Consider the following 27,693-nt stretch of genomic DNA (forward strand, 5'->3'; position numbering starts at 1 on the left):
GTGGGTTGATATTTTTATTGCAGTATACTGTAAAGTCACTGCATTCGGCTATCGCCGGTACTACACATTTACACAGACTGATTTCCATAACCAAAACACAAGCACAAAGCTCATGCCTCCGACCCAAGCAACGCGGGAAGCCCAGCTGCCCACGTTCTGGGGCTCTGAGAACATTTGGGAACCAACGCCCGTACTTTCAAAGTGCTGCGGTAGGGGGCAGAATCGGGAACCGGATGTTCTAAGCCTGTCGCACGAGCGCGACGTAAAGCGGATCTGCTTTATGGCACCTTGCTTTCGCCGTAAAGCGCCACCAGGGAGCCCACGTGCTAGTGTTGACTGGACAGCTTCCTGGTGAAAAACGCGACTCTTCCAAGTGGGCAAACTTGACATTGTCGCTATGGGCAAACGCGGGAGCCGGAGCCAGAGCCAGCTACTCAACACCCTAACTAAAAAGCAGAAGAAACATCTTCGAGATTTCGGCGAGGAACATCCCTTCTATGACAGGTCTGAAGGGGCGTGACAGGGTTCCCCAGTCGCCAGGGTCGTATCCTCGGGTTTGGTCCTCTGGCCTCCCGGATAGTGCTGCTCCGGCCTTTTCCCACGCTTCCCTGGCTCCCGCCGTGCTCGGCCGGGGAGATTCTGGCGCCATCCCGCCGGGAGATGGAGTGCTTCACGGGCCTTTTTGTTGAGCCCGTAATTTCATGCTAAGAGACACGCCCGTTGTTTGGGGGCGGAATTTTTTTTTTTTTTTTTTTTTTTTTTTTTTTTTTTTTTTTTTTTTTTTGACAGTGTTTCGCTCTGTCGCCCAGGCTGGAGTGCAGTGGCGCGATCTTGGCTCACGCAACTTCTGCCTCCCGGGCTCAAGCGATTTTTCTGCCTCAGCCTCCCGTGTAGCTGGGATTACACGCGCCGGCCACCACGCCCGGCTAATGTTTTTTGTATTTTTAGTAGGGATGGGGTTTCACCTTGTTGGCCAGGCTGGTCTTGAACTCCTGACCTCAGGTGATCCACCCACCTCGGCTTCCCAAAGTGCTGGGATTACGGGCGTGAGCCACCGCGCCCGGCTATGGGGCCGGATTTTTGTGTGGTCAGAGATCTTCTAGGAATTTTTTGTGGAGATATATATATATATATATATATATATATTTTTTTTTTTTAGATGGAGTCTCGCTTTGTCGCCCAGGATGGCGTGCAGTGGCGCGATCTCAGCTCACTGCAACCTCCGTCTCCCAGGCTTAAGCGATTCTCCTGCCTCAGCTTCCCGTGTAGCTGGGATTACAGGCGCCTGCCACCACACCCGATCAATTTTTTGTATTTTCAGTACGGACGGGGTTTCACCATGTTGGCCAGGGTGGTCTCGAACTATTGACCTCAGGTCATCTGCCCGCCTCGGCCTCCCAAAGTGCTGGGATTACAGGCATGAACCACCGCGCTTGGCCTGTTTTTATAATTATTTTTAACTTACATAAAATGATTGTACATATTTGTGGGATACAGTGTGATATTTTGATACCAATACATGTACCCAATGTGTAATAATCAAATCCAGGTAATTAGCATATTCATCATCTCAAACATCATTTCTTTGCTTTGGGAACATTGAAAATCGGCTCTTCTATCCATTTGAAAATATACAATAAATTGTTACGGTCACATTATATGTTTTCTGTGTTTTTAAAGAATTTGTTGGGACATCATTGATCTATGCAATTACAATAAGGAAATAAGTGTATTAGTAGTTGTGGTTTCTCTAGAAATGTGTAGGTGCAGTTATGATCTCAGTGCTCATCCCACTACTTCGGGCTGCTTTATTATCAGTTAGGGACATTCTTTTTTTATTTTTTTTCCTTTTTTTTTCCGAGACAGGGTCTCACTTCGTTGCCTAGGCTGGAATCCAGTGCTGCAATCCTGGCTCACTGCAGCCACCACCTCCTGGGCTCAAGCAGTCCTCCTGCCTCAGCCTTCCTGGTAGCTGAGACTAAAGGTGCACAGCACAACACCGGGCTAATTTTTCTTATTTTTTGTAAAGATGAGGTCTCAGTATGTTACCCAAGTTGGTCTCAAACTCCTGGGCTCAAGTGATTCTCCCACCTTGGCCTCCTAAAGTGCTGGGATTCCAGATATGAGCCACCACTCCCAGCTTAGAGGGACATTCTAATTAAGAAATTTGCTAGAAAAAGATGAACCCCGAGATCTTTTATTTAGCCAAGTTGTATCCTTCTTTTGGATGAGAGCCATGTGTAACTCTAGTGTTTGTCATGTGACCTCGTTAAACTTTTCATTTGTCAGTTATTAACCATATTCTTGGAAGCCCTGCCCAAGTGCATGTGTAATTTTTGCATGACTATATCTAAAATGTATTTATAATGTTATATTCTGCCTTTTTCATTTAATGTCTCATTTGACCTTTTCCTAATTTCTACATACTAGTAGTTAGAGTGTAACATTGCCTGTTTCTTTTTAGGGTTTCCAGAAAGGAAGCAAAACCACAGATTTGTCAACTGGTAATGCTTTATACCTTCTTTTTAATAGTTGGTTTTGGGTTGTTGCCACTAAGATTATATCTAATAATAAAGCTTGATTACATTTCTGTTTCTTTTGATTTCAGATGCAAACTATTATTTTGGCAACATTACTTAATTTTAAATGAAGATGTCTATAAAAATGCCATTGTGATGTCTAATACAGAAGCTACAGTTTGAAATTGTCCCAGTAGACTAGCCTATTAGGCCCTGTTACAGAGGCTTACCAGAGGGTTCTTAGTGAATCCTAGGAGGGAATATCTTTTTTGGTTAGCATAAAGGAATCACAAATACAGTGCAAAATGAACAAAGGGCCTATCATATTAAAATAAACTAAAAAAGAAGAAAAACCTGTTTTCTTTTGTTGTTTTGTAATTGTCCTGTTGTTCTGTTAAACCTGTGGCCTGATGCCTGGGACATAAATTAATCTCATAACCTGAAGTTTTATGTTTTAAAAGTGAGCAGTAGCAGTTTGGAGAATATGAAGAGCTTCTAGAATCATAGCTAGATTAGCAATTTTAAGTAAATTTGAATTTGGGCTTCATTGAATAGATGTTGGCTTGATGATAGTTTTAGGGTAACAATGAGAGCAATACAGTTTTTGTTCTTAAAATTCTCCTTTTCTTTTTAGTCAGAGAGTTCAGATTCTTCAGATTCTGAAAGTGAATCAGAGAGTGAGCCAGAACAAGTTTCTGGCTACCACAAACTACTTGCTACATTAAAAAATGTTTCTGAGGAAGAAGAGGAGGATGAAGAGGAGGAAGAGGAAGACAGTATTGTAGATGATGCAGAAATGAACGATGAAGGTGGTGGTAGCGATGTCAGTGTGGAAGAAGAGATGGTTGCAGAGGCTACTGAAAGTCCAGAGAGTAAGTGTCTTTAATATAGGCTCATCATCTTTGCCAGAACTATAGACAGTTCACCTCACGGACATGGTACCTTGTAAACTGTGTGAGTTGGATGAAAGGATGTGAATCCAAACCAGGGATTTAACCTTGTTAGGTTTGATTATATCTTTGAGAATCTGATGGAAACACAGAACCTTCTTAGCACAGCTATGCAGAAATAACATTTTTGCTTGTCATTTCAGGGACTACACCAGTACTAGTGAAAGACCTCCTAATACAGAGGAAGGAGAACACAGTTCTCTCTTTGTGACTGTCTGAATTTATTGAAGAGGTTACTGTTCTTCCCTTAGGGAGGCCAAGTTTGATGGAAGATAGACATAAAAACATATAAAAATTTTCAAACAGTAGATTTGCGATTGCATGGAACAGCTAGATGTAAGGTGTTGAAGAGACGCAGAGTGGTTGAACACTGCCAGCGTAAACTAGGGAAGGCTTCAGGGACTCTGTCTCACTCAGACTTCAAGGTGACTTTTTTCTTCAACTTCAAAATCACCTTCATTGAGGTATCATTTACATACAGTAAAATGTATCCAATTTAAATATGCAGTCTGATGGGTTTTGATAAAGGTATATATCCAAATCAAGATACAGAACATTTCCATTACCTCCAGAAATTTTTCTTGTCCTTTTGCAATCAGTTCCCCACCCATGGCATCAGGTAGCCACTGACCTGCCTTCTGTCACTGTAGATTAGTTTTGCCTGTTCTAGAAATTCATATAAATTGAATCATACAGTATGACTCCTTTTATGTCTAGCTATTTTTGCTTCTCATGTTTTTCTAATTTATCTGTATTGTGCATGTATTAGTTGCTTATTACTTTTAGTTGCTGGAATAGCATTCCATTGTCTGAATATATCTGGGTGACTTTTTACATCTTATTATTTTCATGCCTATTTTTCTTACAGACTTATTTTTTTCTATACCTTCTGGTGTTATATATCATTCCAGGTATTTTAACTGATCAGTTTTTACTGAGATAAAAATTCATTGACTTACACTTAGGAATTTGTTTTGTTTCTATTTTTCTTTGCTTTTTTGGATTTTTAAAATTGAAAATATTTTTTATCATTATAAAAATAATATATATTTACTGTAAACATTTAAGAGGGTAGCATAGTTACCCACTATCCCTGCTACCCAGAGATAAACACCTTTAGCATTGTATATAACCTTTCAGACTATTTTTATGATTATATATGTGAGTATGTATACAAATTTATGTGTATCTGTATAATGGCCTTATACATTTCTGTAACTTCCTATATCTGTAACTGTGGATTCACATTAGCTTCTTAATTACATAGTATTCCATTGTAAAAATATGATTGTACCCCATTGATAGACCTTTTTTCCCCCAGTTATTTATCATAATCAGCACTGCCTTGAACATCCTCTCATGTACATCTTAGTGCACTATGTCTAGTTATTATTTTAGAATAAGTTCCTAGAACTAGAACTGGGTATATTAATCAGAATTCTGCAGAGAAACAGAACCAATAGGATATGTGTGTATATGAGAAAGAGATCTGGCTCACGCCTGTAATCCCAGCACTTTGGGAGGCTGAGGCAGGCAGATCGATTGAGCTTAGGAGTTCGAGACAAGCCTGGCCAACATAGCGAAACCCCATCTCTACAGAAAAATACAAAAATTAGCCAGGAATGGTGGTGCGGGCCTGTAGTTCCAGCTACTTGGGAGGCTGAGGTGGGACGATCACTTGAGTCCAGGAGTTGGAGGTTGCAGTGAGCCAAGATGATGCCACTGCACTCCAGCCCAGGTGACAGAGCCAGACCCTGTCTCAATATATAAATAAAAAATAAAATGCTCATCCAAAAACATCCTCGCAGAAACATCCAAAATAATGTTTGGCGAGATATCTGGGCACTGTGTCCCAGCCAAACTGAGACATAAAACCCACCATCCCACATCATGCATTGATGATTAGGCTTAATTTTGAAATCGATGTTTTCTACCTGAATTTACCTAAATATAAATAGTATCAATGAACATTATTGTTGGTATAGCCTAAGGAAATAAATTTTGTCAACAGAAGTATAATTTGTGAGTAAATAATTTGATAAAATGTTTCTCAAAACTGCAGATGTACCTTTATCTGCTGACCCTGAGGGAAAAGAAGATGGGGAAAGGCCACCGGGCACATCACAAGCATCCCCCGAAGAGTTCACAGACGCAAAACACGAGTCACTGTTCAGTCTGGAAACCAATTTTCTGGAAGAGGAAAGTGGAGACAACTCTTCTTTGAAAGCATCTCAAGGTCATAGCGCAGTGTGTGTTACTTGAATTCACCAGGTGCTTAGTATGGAATTTGTGTACTAATACACATTGAATCTATTATTGGAACAAACAGCAATAAAAACAGTTTGGTGGCTATATCTAGAGCTGGGAAAAATACTTCTAAAAGATATTTTGTGTTTCTCAAGGGTTACTCAGTGTTTAGGGGTTGGAGGGGATGTTTAGGAGAACAAACAACTTAAGAATGATGGTAGGGAAGGTCAGCTTCCCAGGCCTCACATTTTCATTATTGGGGTCAGGGGAAGATTTCTGATTTTCTCCCCAAGCAGGGAAAGAGAAAGAAAAAGAGGAAAAATACTTCCTCTACCCCTCACTTGCTGTTCTGTTTTGGAGCAGTAATTTTTCAGATTTGCAAGACCCAGGGGTGGCTAATCTGAGTGGTCTTTATTACAGGGAGACCCTCAAAAGCCAAAAAGCCCTACCCTGTGTCTCCTGCCTCTCACAGACTCTTGACCACTCCTGTGACCGAATGGCAGTCATGTGGACAAGACGTGCCTATGTCAGGGTTTGATGGGTTCCTGCTGTCTCAAGTCCAGTTTCTCAGCCAGTGTCTAGGTGGGCAAGTCAGGTTGGTCTTGTTCTGTATCCTGATTGCCTTCGTTGATCTCATTGCCATTCTTCAACCCAGCTTTACCTTTAATGAAACAGAAATTTTAATCCTTATTTGACTCATTTAGTTCTGTTGGTTATTTTGCAGGAGAAGTGACAGGTAGAATTTGGAGATTTTAATACAAACTCCCTGCTGAACGATTAAAACTTAGAAACTTTGGAGGAAACATTAGGAAGCTTGACTGTCCCATAATTTCTGTGGTGGTTTTGCCCATACAGATATATTAGCATCTAGAATTCTTATGTCCTGTTGTTCACTCTTAGATATTTAATACAAGATGCTTTTCGTTTGAAATTTTACTGTTTGGATGCTTGAATGGGTCATTTAACTTTGTTCTGTTTCTTGTGAGTGGGACTGGGAGAGAAGGTTGGGTGGCTAGCTCAGAATACTAAAGATTACTTGGAGTGCAGATGCTATCATGTGGATCATTTGTTCAATTCTGTGGAGTATTGATCATTTCTATGTGTCCCAATGCAAGATCAATCAGACAAGGTTCTTAGAGACCTTGGAATCTGCTAGATAAGACATGTATATATATATATATGTGTTGGAATGGGTGGGCTGGGCAGGGCAGGAGACTAGAGAAAGTGATGACTCTGTAGGGAACAAAGGGAGCCAACGTTGTGCCTAACACAGTAAGCCTGGGAAGTATTTATTGTGATTCAGTGGGTAACATTAAATTGATAACATTTGGATATTATTCAAATCCAGCCTCAGTGAGGGAGAGGCTGGAACTTTTGGTTGAAAGAAGGAAATGCACAGAGGCAGAAGAATTTGAGGGCCATATAGTCCAGAAATGACACTGAAGATGCAGGTTGGAGGTATATCCTAAAGTGCTCTGAATTTTGGGCTGAGAAGTTTCTTCAAAGGTTTTCAAGCTGGGAAGTAATATAGTTAGAGAAATGTTTTAGGAAGATGAACCTTTCAGAAATTTTTAAGCTCTGGACTTGGCTAGAGGATGGGGAAAGGCAATGGAGAAAAGGATGAGTTAACACAATGAAGATCAACATGTCTTTCACAGGGGAAGACCAGAAAACCCCTGTATAGTTGCATAGTGTGCTGACATTTTTTATTTCTGAATTAGATCCATTTCTTCAACATGTGAACAAAGAACTGAAAGAAAAAGAAATTCAGGCTGTTGCCACAAATCCCAAAACCACCCACGAGCTTAAAGTAAGTGTTGCTTGGTCATCCTGGTCAGAAATAGAGAAAACTGTAAATAAAACAGTGGTCTTGGGTTTTAGTAGCCTCCCACAATGTATGATATACACCTGTGGTAGATGACTTGCTAGGGAAGCAGGGCATAGGAAGGCTAGAAGAGCCTAGTGGGGCACAGGTGTAGCCAGAAAAAGCACCAAGAAGCTGGAGTGTGGGTGCCAGATAATATATAATGATGGGTAAGAGTGGATTTGGAGACCAACATCTTCAAGGAGCTGTCGCATTTTGACCAAAGGCAAGTTAATGTGCTTTTTTGCTATTCACTATTCTAGTCTGCTAGAGGGGGATCATAATACCTATTTCAAAATAGAATAGTTTACTAATACATAGTGTTCAGCAAAACGGTGTTCATTAAAACACTAGGTACTACTATTGTTGATTTGTTTGAAATTATTGGAGGTAGGTCCACAAATAAATTACCCAGACACTGGGCAGTTTTTACTTCTTTGTTCCCACCATTGATACCATTCATCAGAGTTGGTCATCCTTTTTTAATTGAAATTTTTATTGAGGAAATAATTATAGATATACATGCCATTGTAAGAAATCATACAAAGACATCTTGTACCCTTGGCCCAATTTTCCTCAATAGTGAAATCTTGTAGAATGGTAGTATAATGTCACAGCCAGGAAACTGACATTGATACAATCTACCAGTCTTACTCAGATCTGGTTTTACTACTGTTCAACTGCGTATGCCTGTGCCTGTATTTAGTTATATACAATTGTATCATGCGTAGGTTCCTGTATCTACCCCTGCCATCAAGATGTAGAACATTTCCCGCAAAATATGGATCCTTGCTGCCCTTTTATAACCACATCTACCTCCCTCTACGCCCTACCCCACCCCCATTTCTAAGCCCTGATAACTGCTAATCTGGTCTCCATTTCTATAATTTTGTCATTTAAAAAATGTTAAATGACTCATACAGCATGTAACCTTTTGAGATTGGTTTTTTTTTCCACTCAGCATAATTCCCTGGAGATTCATCCAAGTTATTTCAGCTGTCAGTAATTTATTTCTTTTTATTGCTGAGATTGTCCTATTTTTAGATCAGCAATTTAGCTATAATGCAAAAATTCTTAAACTTGTATCCCACAAAATAGAAAATAGTATTTCTTAGGATTTAAACAAAATGGACAGATTTCTTGTCATGGAATTTGTCAACACCTTTAGTATCTAATGGACATTGTGAATCTCCCTCAGAGGAATTAAGTTTTGTGATGTTTATCAAGGGTATTTGACTATGGGACCCCTTTGTTTCTAGAATGAATGTTGACTCTTCCCAGAATATATTCCATAGAACAGTGTGGGACACTGATAGGGTGAAGAGCTCAGATTTGAAGTCAGAAACCTTGGGGTCTAGCCCTCAGCTTCTTTTCTTCTGTGTAAACTTTGTCTGTATCATACAACCTCTGTATAAACCTCAGCGTTTCCTAAACTATAACGTGAGTATCATGGTAACTACCTTGCAGGGCTGTTGTGAGGATTAAATGAGGATGATCTATAAATAATGAAAACATTTGCTAAATATATTATTATGTGAATGTAATTTACTGTTATTCATTTCTAATTTAGCCCTTGATCTGTTTCTCCCCTAGTGGCCTATCCTGGGCCAGCTTGTCTTTTCCTCTAAGTTTCAGAAGTTGGAAACATTTAAACCCCCAAAGGATATTGACTTAAAGTCACTTCATCTCCAGAAGCCTCTGGAATCCACCTGGACTAAGACCAACAGCCCGTTCCTATCTGGTCCCCAAAAATCAAGCAGCCCATTCACCCCCCTCCAGAAAGAACTCTTCTTAATTATGAATTCTTACCGGGACCTGTTCTACCCAGAAAGCACTGCCCTGAAGAACGGGGAAGAGATCCGCCATGTGTATTGCCTGCATGTGATAAATCACGTCCTCAAAGCCAATGCCCAGGTGCTTGGCAACAATAGCAGACACCGAAGCCAGAAGTTTGGAGTGGGTGATGATGATGACTTTAGAGACCAAGGGTTAACAAGGCCCAAGGTGAGTGCAGCAGGAAGGCTTTGCTCTCGAGAAGGAGGCTGCAAGGCACTGCCATAGAGGTGCCTGACACTTAGCAGGAACTTGGGTGTTTTAATAATTGGCATCATGAATGAGCCCAAATGTGAGCATAGTAAGTAGGCCAGGTAGTGTCAGAGCATCACTGCAGCAGTTTAGTGGGCTGTTTCTGACAGTGGATGTAGCTGGAAACTTGTGAGAAGGAGGCACTTCGTGACACTTTCCTTAAAGATAAACCCAGAGTATATAAATAAAACTCCATTATAAATCTCTTCTTTGTGGTTGTCAGAGCTGGATGGGACCTTAATGAGCCTTTTATCCAATCCCTCCGTATTACAGGTGTGGACAGCCCCAAATTTGTAGAAGTTCGTAGAGGGCCTTGCTAAAGAGAACCAGGGAAAGAGTAGCAGAGATGAGACAAGAACCATGGATTCTCTTCATTAAGCCACATACATATGTCAACCTTTGAAAACAAAAATTTATATTTGCCACTGTAAAGTTTTTGCTGCTTAAAGTGATGAGTTTATATTCATAAGTCTAAGCTCTAGTGGATTTGAGGCCTTAACAGGAAATGGCTTTCAATTATGTCTACATTATTCATGATGTTATAGAACCAGGACTTGTCCCCCTGCCCTGAACTGCATCTCTCTGTATTGAAGAGCCTCATCTTTTTATAATTTTCTCATTGAGTTTAATAGAATCCTAGAATTTTGATACTAATGTGGCTTTTGGAGATTTTTTAGTCAAACTCCCTTGTTTAATAGCGGGGGAAACCAAAGCCCTGATGCTTACTTAGTGTCACCGCTGGAACAATAACCCGGTCCTCTTAAATCCTGGTCCACCATTTCTGTACTGTATCAAGCTAAGTCCACTGCACTCCTTGGGGCTTGAACATCAGGGTTATAAGGTTATTTGTTTCCTTTTAGAATTACATAGAAGAATAAGAGGCAGATTATCTATGAAACATATTATAATTTGGTGAATTATGTGGTTTAACTGGGGTTATGTCCATTATGTTGTTTACAATAGGAAATTAGAAATTAATCATTTATTAAGCATCTTTGGTTTTTATTCTCAACAGTAACTTTAAATATTTTTGAATATGCTTAGAAAGCTGAGTCCTGTTTTTCCCATTAATTGTGGTCATTTTTTTTTTTTAGAAATGCTTTATTGTCATTTCTGAAAGACTGTACTAGAGAATGCACTGAAAATGTAATGATGTGTTAATCCTTTTTCTTACCTGCTTTATTTCTTCTCTACTTGTTCCATTTATTTATTTGGCATGTATTTATTCACTGTGTCTTAAGGATAAAAATATTGCACTAAATGCTGTGGGAGACACAGAAATGGAGTAACACTTCTTTCCCTCAAAGAGCTCATGTGTTTATGTCCTTGAGTTTTTACTAGTAGACGTATCTGTTAGAGGTATTGGCTTATTGTAAAAGATATTTCCAAATTCTGCTTGAGAAATGTCTCAAGCAGAGACGCATGGATTCACGGGTCTAAAGTCCGCAGGTCATGGTGCTGGGGTTATGAAACGTGCTCAGTTTCTGGTGTTGAGCCAGGCCCTGTGCAAAGGGGGTAACATAAGTATGTTTCCTGGGCTGGGAGCCACTGCTCTACATGGAGCTTTTTAGCTCCACTTCCTCAGCAGGTTCACCTCAAGATCTGGTTCCTTCCTCTTGCCCCTACTAAGGCTGCTGTTGCTCTCTGCACAGGTACTGATAGTGGTGCCATTCCGGGAAGCTGCTTTGCGGGTGGTGCAGCTCTTCATCAGCCTCCTCGAGGGTGACAGCAAGAAGAAAATCATTGTGAGCAACAAAAAGAGGTTTCAGGGAGAATATGGATCCGATCCCGAGGAGAGACCACCCAACTTGAAGAGGCCTGAGGATTATGAAGCCGTGTTTGTGGGCAATATTGATGACCACTTCAGGATTGGTAATTCTTCCTTATCTACTTTGAGACCTAAAGTGTGAAGGTCTGCATAGCTGGAGACCAGAAGCTGGAATTAGACACTTTCCCAGTGGATCACTCGCTGCGCCTCTTAACAGAACCAGTGTGCCTTTGAGACATGTTGTTTGCCTTGGGAGAGTCTTTTCTTGGCTAATGGGGTGGATATTAGGCCAGTGGAGTGGGGAGGATCTCTGAGGCCACATATGAAAGGCACATATACATTAATAACAGAAATTTATAACAAGTGTATAACAGAAGTGTGTAAGCGCACCCATAGCTGGTAGCAGATAGATGCTACAAGGGGTGCTGTAGGATGTTGGAAGTGATGGGGCTGATGGGGTCATTCTGGGGAGGCTGAATAAACTGACTGTCTCTACATAAAGGTGGACTTTCTCCTGTCTGCTACATAATGCCTACCCTGAATAATCTCCACACATGACTTCCACCCACATTTTCACGTTTTTGCTTGTCTCTCATTCAGCTCCTATTGACTTTGGTTGGTTATACCTTTCTAGAGTACAGTTCTTGAGAAAATGTTCATTAGTCGCATATGGTCATTCACAAATACTTATTGAGTATTTACAGTGTGCCAGGCACTCTTGAGAATATACGAATAAATATAGAAATAAAAGTTATAGTTCCTATTGCTAAGGAAATCCAGCCTACAACAGGGAGCAGGCAGTGCAGGATACATGTGCAGTGGTTGTTCTTGGAGCATTTAAAGCAAACCCCTTACCCAAAATGGGGGCAGGGTGGTTAGGGAAGATGTTGTGGTGGAGGTGTCATCCGTATTAGGTGGAAACCTATGCAGGATTTAGCCAGTTTCAAAGGGAGGTAACTGAGTGGAAGAAAACATTTCAGACAGGAAACTGCCTGTTGCAGAGGCCTCAGGGTGACTAAGCTTGGAATGACCTGTGATTCACACAGGCTTCGGTATGGTGGAATGTAAAGCATAGGAGATGAGAGCCCATGTTTTGTTTGGAACATATATGACTGTCCAGCAAGCAGTTAGTATATTGTTCTGGAGCTCAGGAAAAAGATAAGGGCTGGAAATACACATTTGTGTGAAGGTGACGTTAAAGCCACGATCAGTGAGTCAGTTTACCCAAAGCTTTATGCAGCATGAGAACAGAGCTGACAAGTGAATCCACCAGTTTGTGGAAGAAGAGTTCTTTGGATCTGGAAGGATAGACAAGGGCCAGGTCAGTGATAGAAGCAAAAGTGAGCGTTGAAGTCATGGAAATGATTAGCAAGGAAAAGAACATTGCAAGGCAACTGTTTGTACATTCTGTGCCATTTGTACATTCCTCATAAGAAGCTCTCAAAAGTGTTCATCCTGTTGGTGACTGAGGACTGTGAGGACCTTAGCAAGAGTCATTTCTCTGGAGTCCTGAGGAATCAGAGGCCAGATTGCAGTGGAGTGAGAAGTGAAGGAGAGATTTGAAAGTAGAGACAATTCTCTGGAGCAGTTTGATGGTGATGGAAAGGAAGAGAAGGTAGAAGCTAGAAGGGACTATAGATGCAAGGGAAAGATTTCTCTTGTTCTTATGTTTTAATAATTAAAGCAGTTGAGCACAGTTACATGCTAAGAGGAACATAAGAGATGTGGAAGCAATAGAAGTGGTGGACTGCTTTGAGAGGGTGGAAGGTAATGGCTTGGTAGTGACTAATGAATTGGTGTGTACTTGGCTGTTTTGTGTAGGAGTGGCAATACTTCAGAGAAGCATCCGACTCTATGCCCCGTTTTACTCCTCGGATATCCTCATTGCTTCCCCCCTGGGCTTGAGGACCATCATTGGTGGAGAAGGAGAGAAGAAGAGAGATTTTGACTTTCTGTCTTCTATTGAGCTTCTCATCATTGATCAAGCTGACATTTACCTGATGCAGAACTGGGAGCATGTCCTGGTAATGCTGGCCATTCACATTCAGTGGAACAGTATTCATGTTTAGAGGGATAAGACACCCAGTGGTTTAAGTCCTAAAGAATTATTTAAGTCCAGATTAGAACTCTGTTTGGAAGCAAGGACACATTCCACATTTTCTAATTTGAAAAAGTCTTTTGTCCCCTTTTCTCCCCACAGATTGTCCATAATTAAACTATCTAGAGATTATAATTCCTGTCAGTTATTTTCAAATCTCCAGAAAAGATTTCTTTCCTTTAAAATTTCTTTCTGCTAACTTTAGGGTGGGTGGATGGGTGGATGGGACGGGTTGATGGATGGATGAGTCCTCATTGGGAACATCTTTACCTAACATAATCCCACATGTGGTTTTTTCTTATGCTCCTTTGTTTGGCCTTTAGTGAAGATGGGGAAACCCCGCTGCAGACTTTTGAAGGTGGGATTTTGTTTTGTAGAGAAATATAGGATGTCTTTATTTCCTGATGTAATTTGTACTGTTATTTTTTTCTCCTTCTCCATACACTCTGCAGTGTTAATCAGTTTTAGGATTGAAAAATTGCTTTGGAACAATCCTTATTGAGGAACTATAGGTTTATTTTTCTAAGGCATATGGGAACTCACCCCTTCTACAACCCCATGTCTTGAAGCTTGCAGGAAGTTTGGGACAAATGAAGGGTAGGACTTACTTCTAAAGTAGGAAATACATTTATTGTACTCATTATCCTTCAATATATATTACAAGGTGAAAATATAATTAAAATGGAAAAGGCATTTTGGCATAGTTGAGTTATATTCTTCGATTTGAGGAGAAGGCAGGTATGGTGACACTGCGACTATTCCCAATGTTTTGAGAACTAGGTCATTGAGGGACAGCAACTCTGTTTTCCATGTCATTTCCCTTCTTGTCCAAGCCTGGGACTTAGGGACCCATAGAGAGACCAGTGTGGCATTTCAGAGGTTCATTTTAAAGGAATATTCCTGTAGGTACCATTTTGATCCTTTGTTAAAATTCCAGGAGGTGGCCAGTTTTAGCTTATCTCCTCATTGGGCATGTTTGGCTGGCCATGGGCAAGTCGCTCACCCATGTGAGCCTCAGTTTTCTTATTATAATTTAGGAGATGATAGTACATGCTCCATGGGCTTAACTGAGTTGATAGACTTGGAAAATGTTTAGCAATGTCCAACATGTAAATGCTCAATCAACACTAATGGTATCATTATTTCCACTCAAAGCATTTGATGAATCACATGAACCTGCTACCCCTGGACTCACATGGGGTAGACTTTTCTCGAGTGCGGATGTGGAGCCTCAATAATTGGTCCAAGTACTATCGCCAGACACTGCTATTTGGGGCCCTTCAGGATGCCCAGATCAACTCAGTGTTCAACAAGTACTGTGTCAACATGCAAGGCCAGGTGGGTTCTTATCTTGTTTCCTCAGTGTCTTCATGAGCACTGTTTATTGTTTGGGTCCTAAAGTAGAAGGAGGGGATAGCATCTGGTCAAGAAGGGGATGGCTGTCTACCTAACGCTCTCGTTGACTACTGGCAGGTGGCTGTGAGGAATGTCCCAATGACAGGCTCTATCAGTCATGTCCTGGTGCAGCTCCCACATGTCTTCCAGAGGATGGAATCTGAAAACCTAGCTTCAGTGATTGATGCCAGGTAACCCACTGCTCCCAGCAGGCCCCTGGGGACAACATAGAGAGATTTGACTTGGGTGTCCAAACCTAGAATTGGATTCCATTTTGCTTTTATTGATTACTGTTTACCAAATCAGATGAGATAATTTAATTTAATTATGTCATTTGTCAGAGGAGGAAACTGAAGCCCAGAGAGAAATAGTGACTTGGCCTAGGTCTCCTGACTAGTAGTGGGGTTATTGCTATAAATCAGGACTCTTTCACTCTTGACGGTGCCATTTTAAAATTATACAGCTTTATGCTACAAGGTGTCTCATGTCAGCCAGTTAATTGTAAGCACCTCAGGGAAAGAACTATTTTTCCAATTGTATAGAAAATTTCCCCCTTTTTCTTCATTGTGTTTAGTTAGGGGACCCCAAGGAAGCTTAGTCGGGCTTAGTATATGGTAGATGTTCAGTGATTATTTGTTGACTGACTGACTGACTACTGACTGAATAGTGTGGTGTGTACCTCCTAGAATAATTCTCTGGGATATAATGGTATTACATCTGTTTTTTACAATGAATAGTATTGACACTTACTTTTTTAGTGTGCTTATCAAGTTTTATCCTTACATAATCTGTTTGAGAGGAGGGAAATCCTATTGGCCTCTGGGGAGGTAATCTTTTAACACGAGATTGTGATTTGCCCAGGGTCACACAGTTAAGAGACACCATAAGCTTCGCTCTAGACATTAACTTTGCCCTTTGCCATTCCAAATCAGGTTTAACTTTTTTGTGAACAAGATTCTGCCGCAGTATCGTGATGCAGTCATGTCTCACACGCTCATCTATATCCCCTCCTACTTTGACTTCGTGCGTCTTCGAAATTACTTCAAGAAGGAGGAACTGAATTTTACCCACATCTGCGAGTACACGCAGAAGTCTGGTGTCTCCAGGGCCAGACACTTCTTCCTTCAAGGAGAGAAACAGTTTCTGCTTTTCACAGAGCGCTTCCATTTCTACAAAAGGTAAAGTGGTGCCTGGTTTCAAGCCTCCTCTCTGCAGGGGACGTGCAGGACAAATCATGGCCTGCTCTGAATGCATGGCAGGCTTCGTGGTGTTGTGAGATCATCCCTCACTCTCCCACTCTTACAAAGTAGCGAGAGTTTTTAGCCTGGACAGACTCTTCTTAGTTGGTTAGTTGGTTTTTTCCCAAAATGGGCATTGCTGAAGAAGGACGTAGAAACCAAAGCATACCCTGTGTATAACCCTGGAGTGAAGCTGTGGTTGTACACTGCAGGAAGGACATTACAGGACAGCTCCGATGAATACAGGGAAGGGGAGGGACCTTTCCTGTGTTCACTTGAGTTTTCCCTGTCTAGACTTTTTCCCTCTGTCTTCCCCCAATGCACAGACAAGCATTGAGAGCTGTGTTTCCTGGGGAGATGGAGGCTGAGTACAACGTCAGTTTCCAGACACTTGCAGTGCTCCTGAGGTATGCACAGATACTCCCTACCAAGGAGAACTAGGACCATGAGCTCCTTGACATTTGCAGGAGGTAGAAGGGTAAGGGCTTCAAGTTGAATGTTGAAGGGTTTCAGTGTTTGCTTAGCTTTCCTACTAGGTGACTTTGACAAAATAAGTTGATTGGCCTTTTTGTTATTTTTTTAAAAACTCAGGCCAGGTGCGGTGGCTCACGCCTGTAATCCCAGCACTTTGGGAGGCCGAGGCAGGCGGATCACCTGTGGTCAGGAGTTCAAGACCATCCCGGCTAACGTGGTGAAACCCCATTTCTATTAAAAATGCAAAAAATTAGTTGAGCGTGGTGGCGTGTGCCTGTAATCCCAGCTACTTGGGAGGCTGAGGCAGGAGAATCGCTTGAACCTGGGAGACAGAGGTTGCAGTTAGCTGAGATGATGCCATTGCACTCCTGCTTGGGCAACAAGAGCGAAACTCCATCTCAAAAAAAAAGAAAAAGAAAAAGAAAAAAAAACCCTCTAATTAGGATAGTGGTGGCCCTTTTGGCCCTACAGCTCATGTATTTTATTGTTTTGCTGAGTCTCTCTCTGTTGATAAATAGAAAAGGCTTTTTTATTTTATTTTTAGATTTTTATTTTCTATTTTCATAGGTACATAGTATGGAAGAGGCTTTTCTTAACCCTTGCCTGCAGAGATATGTAAATTATATTCTGTTACCTCATCCTGATTTCACAGTAATGTCCAGTGGATTTAAGTTCTGACTTTACTGTTTCATTAACTCACAATGGGTGCATTTTCTCAGAGAATCCCAAACAGATATGCCAGAAATCTCCCAAGCTTTGGAGCACATTAGATGACGCACTTTGGCATCGCATTACCTTTTAATTTATGCTAAAACAATTAGGATGGTGCTCCCCAAATAATGTTCTTGTTACCAGGATGGGGAGGGAGGAGTCCCAGCAGCTTGCCTAGGCATAGCAAAGCTGGCATGGCATGACCTCTTAGAGAGTTGAGGATTGATTAAATTTGTGTTTCCCAGGCTCCATTCTTGGCTACCCAGAGAAGGCTGCTTGGCCAAAGAGTGTTAATGAATGCTTGCTTGTTGGCCTCATTATTTGCTCTGTTCCAGTAAGTTGTCGTTTCCATTCATGTTGGAAAGTGTCTGGGGGAGTTGCACTCATCAGGTCTTAAAAGCTCTTAGCTTTCCATCGTCTTGACAAATGAAAGCAAGCCCTTTAAGTGAAGTGGATGGATTGGAAAACTTCCCAGTGTGATTGTCTATAGCAACTGTGAATTAAGCTGGGATGAGGACTGCTCTTAAATATCTCAGCAGCTTTTCAAGGACAGGGCATGGCGCCCTTTGTAAGCAGGACAGTCCCCTGTATTATACTGTCTGTTTATTTACCAAGCTGTGTTGCCCTCAAAGTCACGGTAAGGACAAATCTCAGCATATGCCATTTGCTTTATGCCCTGGGCCAGGTTAATTGGTGTTTCTTTTGCAGAAGGTGAATGGAAATAATGTGCTTTAGAGTTCTGTAACAGCTAATTATCTCAGTTTCCAACTATGGAATTTTTTGCTTGAGAGATCACCAAGGTGATGATGGCTGTTTTCGTGTACAGTGTCTCTGTGATTTGTTTTTTTTTAATTTGACCTTGGAAAAGGTACGCTTTTTGGAGGGGGGCTGGGTTGTGCGTTTGTTTGTTGTTTGTTTTTTTAGACAGTCTCACTCTGTTGTTCAGGCTGGAGCGCAGTGGCGTGATCTTGGCTCACTGCAGCCTCTGCCTCCTGGGTTCAAGCAATTCTCGTGACTCAGCCTCCCGAGTAGCTGGGATTACAGAAGTGCATCACCACGCCTGGCTGATTTTTGTATTTTTAGTAGACAAGGTTTCGCTATGTTGGCCAGGCTGGTCTTGAACTCCTGGCTTCATGTGATCTGTCCACGTCAGCCTCCCGAAGTGTTGGGGTTATAGGCATGAGCCACTGTGCCCGGCCAGAAAATGTACATGTATTTCATATTGTAGTATCTGACTCTGTTTTTATATTCTCTATGACAGCTGGCAGTGTTAGGAAGATTCGAATTCATTTTTGAGTTAGCAAAAATTTTTTAACCTGAAGATTTGTTTTATTTGGGGAAGATTAAACTAGCAGAATCTTAGAATTAGATGAACATTTAGTCGTGATAGCCCTCCCAACGATGGGTCACAGCTCTTTTCCAGTGTGTTATCAGTGGGTTTCCACGGTAGGGAGTATCTCAACCAGGAGGCAAGTCAGAAACTGGAGGTGGGATTTGTGGAGTTTGGAAAGGCTGCTGGGAGTTTCTGAGTACTCCCTTCCCCTACATGAGAATCCCTTTTCTAGAAGTAGTAGACTTGGTCTTTATGGACCGTAGGAAGGAGCCAGCCTTTCAAGTTCGTTGTGGTTGCCTCATTTGTCTTTAACAGTGGCTGGTGAAATAGACATCTGGAAGGTCCTGTCAGGGTGATTAGGCTGTGTTTGTAGGAGTCACTGAAGACAAAGCATATGTAAGGGAGGAGGAAGGCAGGGGAAGGGGTGCTCAGGCTATGGAGACTTGGCACTAACTGCCCCTTGGAAAAGGCCCTGGCCATGTTCTCTGTTGCCAGGAGATACTTAGTCTCTATTGTGGTTGCATTGGGACTGAGACAGATTTTCGTGTGTGTGTGTGTGTGTGTGTGTGTGTTTAATATAACTCTTAACGGTTTTATTGTTTTGCTTTTCCTGATTGTGAGGGTATTACACAGTTATTGTAGAGAACTTGGAAATTTTAGGTTAAAAATCTCACTGCCGTGATATAAATACTCTTTTTGGTATTTTTTTCCATCTTTTTTATATGAAAAATGTGTGCGTGCATGTATGCACCTGCACGCATGCACACACAGGTGTTTTTTTTTTAAAAAAAAAAAAACTTAAATGGGGATCTTTTTTTCTTTTAGGGATTTTTTTTCCTTTGTCTGAGATGTTTTATGTGCTTACTGAAAAAAATTCAAAGATGTTAACATTTTGGCCTGTATATTTGTATATCGTGGATTTTTTGTGTATATTTTTAAGTTACTATATATAGCTCTACCACATCCTCTCTTCCCCCAGGTTTTTATTTGAAAAGATTTCATTGTGAAAGAAAATTGTTAAGAGATTAACAATAAACATCTGTTTATTTATAAACCCTTTTACCCCAGATTCCACCAGCTGTTCTCATTTTATCACATTTGCACATACCCATCTTCTCTCTATCCCCACTCACATCTCTTATTTTTTCTTCCTGAACCACTTGAAAGTAAAGTAGCATGAATCTTCAGTGACACTTTACCCCTAAATATTTTAGCATGTAGCTCCTAAAAACATTCTTTTATCTAACCATAGCACCACTATCATGCTACCTGATGTTACTACAACAATATCATCCGATATCTAGTCTATATTCAGATTTTCCTAGTTGTCACTGAAATGACCATTATAGCCCTTTCCCTTCCGGCCAAAAAGGATTCATTAAGGATCATACATAGCATTTGGTTAACTTATTGCTTTTGTTTCTTTAATCTAGTTTAGTTCTCAATTGTGGGACAATTTTGCTCCCTCAGGGACATTTGGCAATATCTGGAGACATTTTTGGTTATCACAACTGGAGGATTATTCTAGTGGTTCTAGTGGGTTGAGACCAGTGATGCTGCTAAACACCTTCGTTCACAGGACAGCCCCCAACAACAAAGAATTAACTGTCTCAGAATGTCAGCAGTGTTAACACTGAGAAACCCTCATCCAGAATAACTCTCTTGCCTTTTTACTTTTTCATCACATTGACATCTTTTTGAAGAGTCCAATCTGGTTTCCTGTAGTATGTCTCACAGTCTAGATTTACCTAATTGTTCCCTTATTATTTAGATCAGTGGTTCCCAAACTTTGCTGTACGTTAGAATAGAAGCTTTTAAAAATCCAAATGCCCAGGTGGCATCCCAGTACCAATTAAATCGCAGTATCTGGGATGGGGACAAAACCTAAGTATTAATTAAAAAAAACAAAAACAAACCAGCCAGATGATTTCAATGTGCAGCAGTTTGGGGACGACTGATTTAGAATAAATATCTTTTGATAAGAATCCTACTTAGGGAATATTACTTACTTTCTACCTCATCTCATCAGGAGGCACGTAATGTCACTTTGTCTCATTCTTGGTGATGTCAAATCACTAAAATCACTTAGTCAGTGTGCGTATGTAATTAAAAAGTAATGTGTGAGGTAAACATCACATTGTATTTAATGGCTACGTAGTATTACATTGGTTAGTTAAGCTAGCTTCCTTTTAGTGGCATATAGTGTTTTTTTTTTTTCTGTTTTCTGCTGTTGTATATAGTAATACGCAAAACATCCATATGCATATATTTTGATGAACTACTTACCTAGTTATTTTCTTGGGATAGATTTTTAAAGGAAAACTTGTTAGCACAGAGGCTGTACATAGTTAAAAATGTGTCATGCATTGCCACTTATTTGCTCCTTCACATCTTTTCCATATCTTCTCCCGAATTCATAGACAAAGTAATTTATGCTCCATTGACCTATTTCTCCGAAACCCCATAGACTGAATTATTGCTACTGATGTGATAGTCAAAATGATACCTCATTGTTTAGATGTCTTTTTCTTGCTTTTTTATGTCTTCTGTAACTTTCAATGGAAGGTAGAGGCTGAGGTAAATAATCCTTATGTCTGGCCACACCCCTTCCGTAGGCCAATGGTGTGGGTGCTGTCAATCTAGTCAGGATTTGATTTTTATAGATACCTTCCCAACACCACAGACTTCAAATACCTCCAGCAAACAGTGGGCTTGGTATAGGCTCTCGGGCGCTGGCGGGTTTTTCTCAGTGTCCTGATCGCTCAGCTGTCACCAAGACCTCGACACTGAGTCCAGAGGAGGGTCTCACTCCACACTCGGACCCCTCCTCACAGGAGGCCTCTTGCTTGTTTCTCCTTGCAAGGCATCAAGTCGGGAGGAGGGGGTTCTCCTGGTCCAGCTCAATTTTTGGCCACCCTTTTTATTCCACGCTTTGGGGGTGAGGCTTTCTTAGGGTTCCTGCCCCGCCACCTCCGTGGCAGCCAGACTCTACCTTTTATCTGTGAGAGATCTTTGTGGTGAAGCGTATACAGCTTCTTCCCCAGTCGTGGCAGAACTCTGTTTGTATCAGTGCAGGAACTTGGGCTGAACAGGTTTCTTACCCCTTCCCCTAGAGCAGAATGCTTTTTACTGGGTGCAAGTCTTGTGTAGGGGAAAATGGAAGGGTAGGGGTTTACTGTCCTTCCATTAAGGGCAGACAACTTTTGCTTCTCCTCAGCCGCCTCCCGCCGTGAAGTGGCTTGCCTGTCCCTGCTTGCAGCTAGGGGTAGGGGACAGGGTGGTTCCTTCCCTCTTTCCCATCTGCTTCAGGTGTTTGCCATGGGTTTCACGGTAATGGGCCTGGGAAGTAGGTGGGCTTTCATGTCCCTACCACCAGTGGGATCTCCCTCGGGTCTTCTGCTTCATCCAGGGCTCCCAGTGCAGGCCTCTGGAATGAGCTCTTGAGTGGATGTGAACTAAAGGAGCATCCAGGGATCCTTGGGGTTCTGAAGTCAGGCAAGCCTATTCTTGCCCTTTAAGAATTTGTTAAAAGCGTATCTATTTTCTTACTACCCACTTTTTTGGCAGAGGCCGTCTTTCTCCTGTGCTCCTCCTAAGGTGCAGTAGTTCCTGTACCCTGTTTTTCCTCAGAAGGGCTATACTCTTTGGAACTTAGTCCATGGTGGGCTGAAGCTGGCTCACACTGGCTCTTGAGACCTGGTTGCACGTCTCTGTGTCAGCAGCGTGACATTGGTAGCTTGAAACTGACAAATCCTTCAAATTAGCACCCTCCCTTTCTCCCACTGAGGACCAATTATTAAACATACACCAGCTCACCACCTAATTCAGGTTACCTGATTGCCTCATGATGGTAGCTCTCTGGGCTCAAGAAAAGGAACATTTTTGTATAATAGATTATCTGACTTTTTCTTATTAGTATAGGAGCAATATTCTCTTGAGTTTTATACATTCTAAGCAGAAGTAGAACTCAGTGTTGTTTTTATTTTGAGAACTAGTGAGGTAGAACAGTTTATTCAAGTTTATTAGCCATTAGAATTCCTTCTTTACGGAAAGGATGTTGAAAAGTGAACCACATAATAGATCACAGTCATGGTTTGGGAAAGGAAGGTCTCCAGAGAGATCAGGATGAGCCATGAGGGAGAAAGACAAGGAAAACTTATCTTCTGTGAACGAAATACAATCCCCAAGGGAGTCTAACGTCTTCAGTGTATAAGAGAAACTTAACAGGAAAAATGAGAAGCTTGTCAACATATAAAATCTTTTGTTACGGAATCCCATAGGGAACGGTTGACCTCAGCCTGACTGAACCATACTGTGAGTCAGTCCCTTGGGTCTACACCACCCCCCACCACAGGGCAGCACTGTGCAGCCGGGAAAGAGGTGGCAATGCATACGCTGTTGAAACTAATTGCTTTCTCAGGATGCTTAGTGGGTCCTTGCGCAGGGTTTTGACATCTGCCATGGAGTTAACATGTCTCCAGAGTGGCAAGAAAAGACTTACAGGAGTGTATTTACAATTTGTACAGCTTATTTTATGTACTGGGTCTGACTGGTCTCCATTCTTTTTTGCCTGATTATAATAAGGCTAATGTTCCATTTTAAGTGCCTGCTTTTTAAGTTTTCTGTGACAGATTTTTAAATCCTGATCTATTCTTCCCCATGATACCTCAGACTACCCAGAGTAGGATCAAGAAATGTGTATTTATTTTATCATTTTCTTAAGCCAAATATTAGGACTTTGAATAAAAGTCATAAAATGACTTTGTCATAAAAGTAAGTGCTGCCACCTCAGAATAACTTTTGTTCTGTTATTTGTGCCACTGTTTTTCTCCATTAGCAGGAAGCAACAAGCATGAACTATGCCTCTGTACAACTCCTAGGTAGTTTTTCTAGAACTTATTTCTCAAGTTGACATAGCTCTCTCTTTCCAATTCTAACAGGTATACAATAAAAGGCATCAGGAACCTGATTTTCTATGAACTGCCGACATATCCACACTTTTACAGTGAAATCTGTAATATGCTGAGAGCCACCAACAGAGGAGAAGAGGCCACGTGGACCTGCACTGTTCTCTACTCCAAGTATGATGCCCAGAGGTTAGCTGCCGTGGTTGGTGTGGAGCGGGCAGCACAGATGCTACAATCCAAGAAGAATGTCCACCTCTTCATTACTGGAGAAAAATGAAATTTTGTTGGACAGGAAGTGGTATTTGGCATGATACACAATGTTTGATTCTATGCCACTTGGACCCAATTCTGATTACTTACAGAAGAAGGATTGATACAAAGAAAGTGCATGAGTCAATGTCAGTATTATCTGACATTTCTTTCTTTTCAGGTTATGTGTCCCTGAAAAGTTAAATGTAAACCAGATTTTGGTAAATCACATTTTTCAGAAGTGAAGAGGGGGCTAGAAGGACTCTGAGAAGTTGGTAGAAGAAAACTTCCACTTGTGAATATTTTTATGAGACATAAATTCTTTTATTACAATTTACCTCTAATTTATTACACTTAGTAAATTCTTCCAGATTTTTCTATTTGTTTGACACTTTCTTAAAGTAAGAATACACATCATTGCTTGTGAGAACTGGTTATGAGACATTGGAATACTTCCTGCTGCTACATGTCATCTTAATTTTGGATGGCATGGGTTTTGTAAAACTTACTTTCCCCCAGCCAAACTTTTTTGAAACCTTAGATAATCCACCTTAATTCAGCCTAGAAGAGTACATTGATTCACTGATCTTTTTTTATGTTCATAATAGTAAATGTTTTAGTTTTGTTCAAATATATGCTTAAAATCACGTTATTTAAAAAACATATCTGCTCTGTCTCAAGAAGTAATTTTGTTGAAACTCCATGTTAAAATATCCATCTTCAACAGTAGGGTCTTCATAATAGCTGGTCATTTTTTGAGTCATAACAGATGCAAATAAAAAGAAAATTACATTTTTAACAACATTTTTATTTTGAAACATTCTCAAACAGAAAAATTACAAGTACAGAACCTGAACCATTTGAGAGTAAGTTGCCAACCCAATGGGCCTATCACCTTTAAATACTTTAGTATGTATTTCCTGTAAACAATTAAGAGTATTGTTTGTGACTAGGAATGCCCCACCAATAAGGATCATGTGAACATTCCAAAATCCAAAAATATTCGAAACACATCTGGTCCCAAGCGTTTCAGATAAGAGATATTCAACTCATCCTAGTATGGACTTGTAGTTTCTTCTTTTATTCATGGGTTACAGTTTGTTACATCATTATTTCTTTAGACGCGTAACTGGTCTCAAAAATGGCCAGTAGGAGCACCTTCAAGTTAGCCCCTGTGTACTTTTGACATGTCCCCCCTCTACTTGGGCACCGCTGTATTTTTTGACAATGAGACATTGCAGGTTTCTCTACTCCAGCCCTGCTTGCTTTTAGTAGGAAATTAGTTTAAAAGGTTAGATTGGAGTGCTTACTGTTGTGGTGCCACTCATCCCAGGCTCCGTGGTCAGAACTTGGGAATTGTGTACACATATGCACATACATATGTACACATGTTATCTAAATTTGCTTCACATTAGTATCTAAATTTACTTTCATATCCATATATTGAAAACCATGAAATCACACCAGTACCTCCAATTCTAGTCCAACAGCACAGGGTTGCTTCTCATTTTCTTTCCATATTGATAACTCCTTTCTCAGACAGTGGCTCCCATTATCCTCAACATAATAACCCGTGATTGGTACAGACTTTTTATCCTTGGGCACATTTAAAACTGCTTATCAAAAAAAAAAGTAAAATCACTTTTGAAGTAGTATTTCTGCTAAACATTGAAATAGACATTTTTACTTCTGTCTTTTTCTCCAGCATGGTAAATAAAACCATTTATTCCATATTTAGATGGTTTTCTAAATTTCAGAAAATTTAGTTGGTAGATAAAAGCCAACCAAACCCATGCTACAAATAACTTTATATCTGTAGGCATGTCCTGTGGCTATTGGCATAATTGTACTGCTGTTTATCATAGATCCTGTATATTGTGAGAAAAGAAATGAGTTTATTTACCTCGTTCAGAAATGTGAGACAAAGGGACTGGGATTACCTGGATCTTTCTTTTTTTTTTTTTTTTTTTTTTTTTTTAGATCAAGTCTCGTTCTGTTGCCCAGGCTGGAGTACAGTGGCATGATCTAGGCTTACTGCAATCTGTGCCTCCTGAGTTCAAGCAATTCTCATGCCTCAGCCTCCCGAGTAGCTGGGACTACAGGCACATGCCACCATGCCCAGCTAATTTTGTGTATTTTTAGTAGAGATGGGGTTTTGCCATGCTGGCCAGGCTAGTCTCAAACTCTTGACCTCAAGTGATCCGCCCACCTCAGCCTCCCGAAGTGCTGGGGTTACAGGCCTGAGCCACCATGTCTGGCCGATTACCTGCATCTTTTTCTACTGCTATATTCTTTTGCCTGTGAATTGTAGTTCTCATGGTTTCCATTATCACTATTCACAAGACTCCCAAATCTCCAGCTTCTCTGGCTCTCCACTCACATGTGAGCTTGGATTTCAAATCCATGATGTAGCCCCACAAATAACCATTTTATTAAGCACCCCTAGTGATTTTCCTGCTGGCGTAGAGCCAAACCCAGCCAACTGCTTCTTGCCTGCAGAGAGCACTGAGGATTTCAAGTGTGAACAAAGTAGTGCTGCTTTGTTCCTGGCTCAGCACCTGGAAAGAAGGTAAGCCTCTGCAGTTGGCCCTGGCTCCTTAGTGCATTGCAAAGAGTGGAGACTCTGGAATGGTTTTATTAAAAGGATGCCTTAACATCTGGTCTCTCTCACACGTAATAAGGGAGAGGAGAGGCTACTGAAATACAGATACATGAGCTGGAATTACACACTATCTGGATGTTAACAAGGCTCATTTGCAGGAAGCAAGTGCCTATATAGGGTCTGTGGAATATAGACAAAGGAGTGGTCCCAGTCCTAGGAAGAGTGGAATTGAAAGGTAGGGAAAGGAACTTACCCAGAAAGTAACACTTTTAAATGTTTTTTCTTTCCCCATAGTTAAAACAACCAGCTTAGCACTTTTCTTTTTGAGAGAGAAAAAGCTTTGAATCCTGGATGCTTCTCACAGCTGGCTGCACCATGTGCAATGTTCAAAAAACAAGAACAAGCTAATCATAGAGAACCAGCAGCAGCTAAACAGCCCTCTGCTTGCTTCCAAAGGGCTTATAATTGAGTGCAGATGGTCCTGGCGGAGATGGGGAATGTGTCCCTGCTGACTCCTCATACCCCAGAGGACCAAGGGGGGCTCATGAAGGCTCTCAGCCCTAATGGTGCCCTCGTGAGGGCCAGGAGCTAGGCTGCTGAAGGAGGAAAGGGAAAGGCAGGTGGGGCCAGACCCTGTTGGCCACCTTCTGCCCAGCCTTCCCAAGGCCACATGAGTAGATCTAGGGTCTCAAGATTACAGAAGACCTGGGGTGAGGGAGCAAGAGTTGGAAGTTCTTTATAGTTGTCTGAAGAGCCTCATCGTCCAACTGCAGGTGGCTCTGAGGTGCCAGAAGCTTGATGGAAAAGGAATGTCAGTGGAATGCTCAGAAGTGGCTCTTTTCAGAGCATGGCCTCTGAGGAGGGTGGGGCCACCACAGCTAGCCCGCCCTCCCTCTAGCCATCCTCTCCTTCCAGTCCCTTTCCCATGTTTTCTCTCAAAGGAGCATGGTGGTGATCTTCAGTACCAAATTTCTACTCCACACTTATTTTTAAAAGCTTTTCTGAAAGCCTGGCTACATAGAATTCTAAACAGATTTCAGTCAACTTTTAATTACAGAGTCAATGAATGGCGAGTAAATACACATATAATCCAAAATTGATGTAAGCATTGGAAGGTGAAAGAGGGAACGCTTCTTTCCCTCTGGGCCTGGCCATTTCCTCCCAAGCGAACCCCATGATGTTCAGCCGTCTTCCTCCTATACCGCATGCTCTCACCAGAATGGCAGCAAAACTACATTTTGTGTCCTGTGTCT

The 27,693-nt window shown here is 41.3% G+C and overlaps 1 protein-coding gene across 1 annotated transcript; it reads left to right on the plus strand.

The window, feature by feature from the left end:
- Positions 1–295: 295 nt before the first annotated feature.
- On the plus strand, positions 296–24,640 carry UTP25 (UTP25 small subunit processome component). The gene is made up of 12 exons (XM_011747003.3): positions 296–504; positions 2,465–2,504; positions 3,154–3,391; positions 5,532–5,705; positions 7,438–7,526; positions 9,174–9,584; positions 11,318–11,537; positions 13,255–13,457; positions 14,687–14,869; positions 15,005–15,117; positions 15,859–16,104; positions 23,623–24,640. Exons 1-12 carry the CDS (start codon positions 398–400, stop codon positions 23,864–23,866), a joined length of 2,268 nt encoding a protein of 755 aa, XP_011745305.2. The 5' UTR covers positions 296–397; the 3' UTR covers positions 23,867–24,640.
- Positions 24,641–27,693: the final 3,053 nt, after the last annotated feature.

Source organism: Macaca nemestrina, chromosome 1 (genome assembly GCF_043159975.1).
Source record: "Macaca nemestrina isolate mMacNem1 chromosome 1, mMacNem.hap1, whole genome shotgun sequence".
NCBI lineage: Eukaryota > Metazoa > Chordata > Mammalia > Primates > Cercopithecidae > Macaca > Macaca nemestrina.